Genomic DNA, 3,760 nt, shown 5'->3' on the forward strand with positions numbered 1-3,760 from the left:
TACTTATTCAGATGGGTGAGCTTGGTAATGAGATAGCTGACTGAGACTTCACATGTTAATCAATATGTTCATGTCCTCTGAGTTTGTTGGTGAATGACCTCACCAGCTTCCAGCATTGAGCATGAATGTTTGTAAACTGCAGTGCAGGGATGTCTAATGGCTGTCCTCAACTGGGACCTTCACAGTACTGTGCCACACTAGCACACCACCTCCTCAAGATACAGGCCAGGAGTTGCAGTTGGTTTTTTGATCTTCAGTTCTGGGAGATCAAAATGTCTGTTATTTGGGCCAAAAGTCACAGATGACTTTCTGCTTTTGTCACTAACTTCAATTAATTGGAAGAGAATTGAAATGGTGGGATGGTTTCACTTTCTTATTGAACCATGGATGAGATTGAGATTTGCTTCCCACTTTATCTCCACTTGCAGTCATCTTACTTTGACCGGGATGATGTTGCCCTGCGTCACTTTGCTGAGTTCTTCAAGGAGCAGTCCCATGAGGAACGGGAACACGCTGAGAAACTGATGGCATTCCAGAATAAACGTGGAGGCCGAGTCCTCCTGCAGGATGTCAAGGTTGGCTTCTGTAAACTTTGAAGGTTTATTTTGTGTGAACTCAAATTGACTGGTATCACGCAACCTGTTTATTGTCTCCAGATTTGAATAAATTGCTCACCAAAATCATGCATTGAATTTTAAAAAAAACTAGTTAACACTTGTGAAACAGCAATAGGCAATTGGGATGCTCCAGAATACTGGATGGAGAGCAACATTCCCATGGAAGAATGATCAACTATATAACCTCAGATGTCAATTCCAACACCCCTAGTAATATGAAGTAAGAATGAGAGAATCCATAGTGGTGGAAGGTAGCAGCATCTCCTTTCTGCATCTCCAAGATGTTTCTAATGGGCTGGTCAAAATGATTGAAAGGGATAGAACAGTACAGCAAGGAATTACCACCATTGGTGCATATTTTTAGATACATTTGATTATAGTATCTTAAAACAGTTTTACAGTAGGATCTTCTAAAATGTCTTCAGCTCAAGGAACAGTGAAAACTAAAGGAGTCAGTAAAACAATTGGCCGAAAATCCAACTCTTGCAATGTTTGTTGGAATAATGAACTGATCTGATGTAGCCTGAGATCCACCTGTCTGAGATGAGCTGGTTTTTCTCTCCTGACTTCCCTTGCTCCAGAAGCCAGAGCTGGATGAGTGGGGCAATGGTCTGGAGGCAATGCAGAGAGCTCTGCAGATGGAGAAGGATGTGAACCAGAGTCTGCTGGATCTGCACAAACTCTCCTCTGACCACACGGACCCTCATGTGAGTTTCTCTTTTTTCTCTCCAAACATTTGTAAGGAAATCTGTTTACTCCCTGGGGGGGACAATTCCAATTCTAATTTACCTGCCTCCTGCCGGCTGAAATCCAGAAACATTTCAGAAGGCATCCCTGATTGTGGTGAGGGAGGGGTACAATGTGGTGGTGATTGTAATGTCTGTAATGGGATGTCTCACTCAGGTGCATGGTTTGTTCCTTGAGGCTAATCTTTGTAGATGGAGAAGGATGTGAACCAGAGTCTGCTGGATCTGCACAAACTCTCCTCTGACCACACGGACCCTCATGTGAGTTTCTCATTTTCTCTCCAAAAGTTTGGAAGGAAATCTGTTTGTTTACTCTCTGGGGGGACAATTCCAATTATAATCTACCTGCCTCCTGCAGGCTGAAATCCAGAAGCTTTTCAGAAGGCATCCGTGATTGTGGTGTGGGAGGGGTACAATGTGGTGGTGATAGTCATGTCTGTAATGGGATGTCTCATTGTTTGTTCCTTGAGGCTAATCTTTGTCTCCTCTTCCAGCTGTGTGACTTCCTGGAGAGGCACTACTTGGATGAGCAAGTGGAGATGATCAAGAAGCTGGGAGATCACATCACCAACCTGAAGAGACTGGGAGCCCCTGAGAATGGCCTGGGAGAGTACCTGTTTGACAGGCTCACCCTGAGCTGAGTGGGATTCAAGAACTCCATTTGTTGGTCATGGTGACTTCATTCCAGTGGATGACTTTGGTTGTGCTCCGCACAAAATTAAAGTAGTGTTCACCATGGAACTGAGGACTGTGTAACTATTTAGTTTCATTGGGTTCTTGAGGTTTTGATGTTTAACATCTGATCATTAAATTCTTTTCTCTCAACCTTGTTTCAATGCTTGTCCCAATAATTTGTTCAATTTTATTTAGCAATGTAGAGGGACTTTTTGGACTAAGTGAGCAATTCTCATAATTGGAAATTCCACAACAGCTTAAGCTTTTTGGCTTTTAAGGAATCACCTACTGCCTGTGCTCACTGGAACATGCAACAGCCAATAGTTTGAAATCTAAATGTTTGACAACTGGTTTACTGAGCAATTCTTTCAACTTTTTAAAACTGAAGCAAAAAAAAACTGGTTGCTGCAAATCAGGAAGAAGACCTGCTGGGACAACTTGGGTTTGGCAGTATCTGTGGTGTGAAATCTGTTGAGAACAGTTGTTAGACCTGAAATATTAACTAGTTCTTGCAATAGATACTGTTTAGACCTGTTTTCCAGCACTTTGGTTTGATGGTTAAATCAGAATCTAAACACTCATCTAAAATTACTCCTTTTTACAACAATATAAAGGTTGAATATCTTGCTTGAAGGTACACTACATTTGACTGTTCTTGGATAAGCAATACTTGATTGCTGTATGCTGGCTTCCCAAGCTGGCTTCCATGTTCCAGGCTGGAGAATGAAGATTCTGCTTTTGATTGGCATCAGTGTCTCTAATCTAATTGGCTAATAACTATCCTCTACGTGAAGAAATGCAACAGTGCCTACCTTTAACCCACATAGGACAAACATAGCAATTCTCTCTTTTTTTTTTACTGCTCTTGCAATCCAGGGGTGTCAAATACTGAAGGCAGCTGGTGCAAAGAAAGGTATACAGGAAAGCCACACACACAGACCAAGTCCTGAACTATGAAAGCAACCACCCCAACACACACAAAAGAAGTTGCATCAAGACACTGTTCAAAAGGGCCACAACACACTGCAGTACACCTGAACTGCAAAAAGAGGAAGAAGAACACCTATACAATGTATTTGCCAAAAACGGATACCCGCGCAATTTCATCAACAGATGCTTAAGGGAAAGACAACGGAACGAGGATATAGAACATAGAACAATACAGCACAGAACAGGCCCTTCGGCCCACGATGTTGTGCCGAACTTCTAACCTAGATTAAGTACCCATCCATGTACCTATCCAAATGCTGCTTAAAGATCGCCAATGATTCCGACTCTACCACTCCCACGGGCAGCGCATTCCATGCCCCCACCACTCTCTGGGTAAAGAACCCACCCCTGACATCTCCCCTATACCTTCCACCCTTCACCTTAAATTTATGTCCCCTTGTAACACTCTGTTGTACCCGGGGAAAAAGTTTCTGACTGTCTACTCTATCTATTCCTCTGATCATCTTATAAACCTCTATCAAGTCACCCCTCATCCTTCGCCGTTCCAACGAGAAAAGGCCGAGAACTCTCAACCTATCCTCGTACGACCTATTCTCCATTCCAGGCAACATCCTGGTAAATCTTCTCTGCACCCTCTCCAAAGCTTCCACATCTTTCCTAAAGTGAGGCGACCAGAACTGCACACAGTACTCCAACTGTGGCCTAACCAAAGTCCTGTACAGCTGCAACATCACTTCACGACTCTTGAATTCAATCCCTCTGCTAATGAAC

General features: G+C 43.1%; 1 protein-coding gene across 1 annotated transcript; it reads left to right on the top strand.

The window, feature by feature from the left end:
- Positions 1 to 368: 368 nt before the first annotated feature.
- Positions 369 to 2,319, top strand: LOC122545964 (ferritin heavy chain, oocyte isoform-like). The gene is made up of 3 exons (XM_043684822.1): positions 369 to 575; positions 1,199 to 1,324; positions 1,858 to 2,319. Exons 1-3 carry the CDS (start codon positions 384 to 386, stop codon positions 2,002 to 2,004), a joined length of 465 nt encoding a protein of 154 aa, XP_043540757.1. The 5' UTR covers positions 369 to 383; the 3' UTR covers positions 2,005 to 2,319.
- Positions 2,320 to 3,760: the final 1,441 nt, after the last annotated feature.

This window comes from Chiloscyllium plagiosum, unplaced genomic scaffold (genome assembly GCF_004010195.1).
Source record: "Chiloscyllium plagiosum isolate BGI_BamShark_2017 unplaced genomic scaffold, ASM401019v2 scaf_54056, whole genome shotgun sequence".
Classification (NCBI taxonomy): Eukaryota; Metazoa; Chordata; class Chondrichthyes; order Orectolobiformes; family Hemiscylliidae; genus Chiloscyllium; species Chiloscyllium plagiosum.

Coding starts and splice junctions, on each gene's coding strand:
- LOC122545964 (XM_043684822.1), top strand. CDS start 384: ATGGATGAGATTGAGATTTGCTTCCCACTTTATCTCCACTTGCAGTCA. Junction 576..1,198: donor TCCTCCTGCAGGATGTCAAG/GTTGGCTTCTGT, acceptor CCCTTGCTCCAG/AAGCCAGAGCTGGATGAGTG. Junction 1,325..1,857: donor CTGACCACACGGACCCTCAT/GTGAGTTTCTCT, acceptor CTCCTCTTCCAG/CTGTGTGACTTCCTGGAGAG.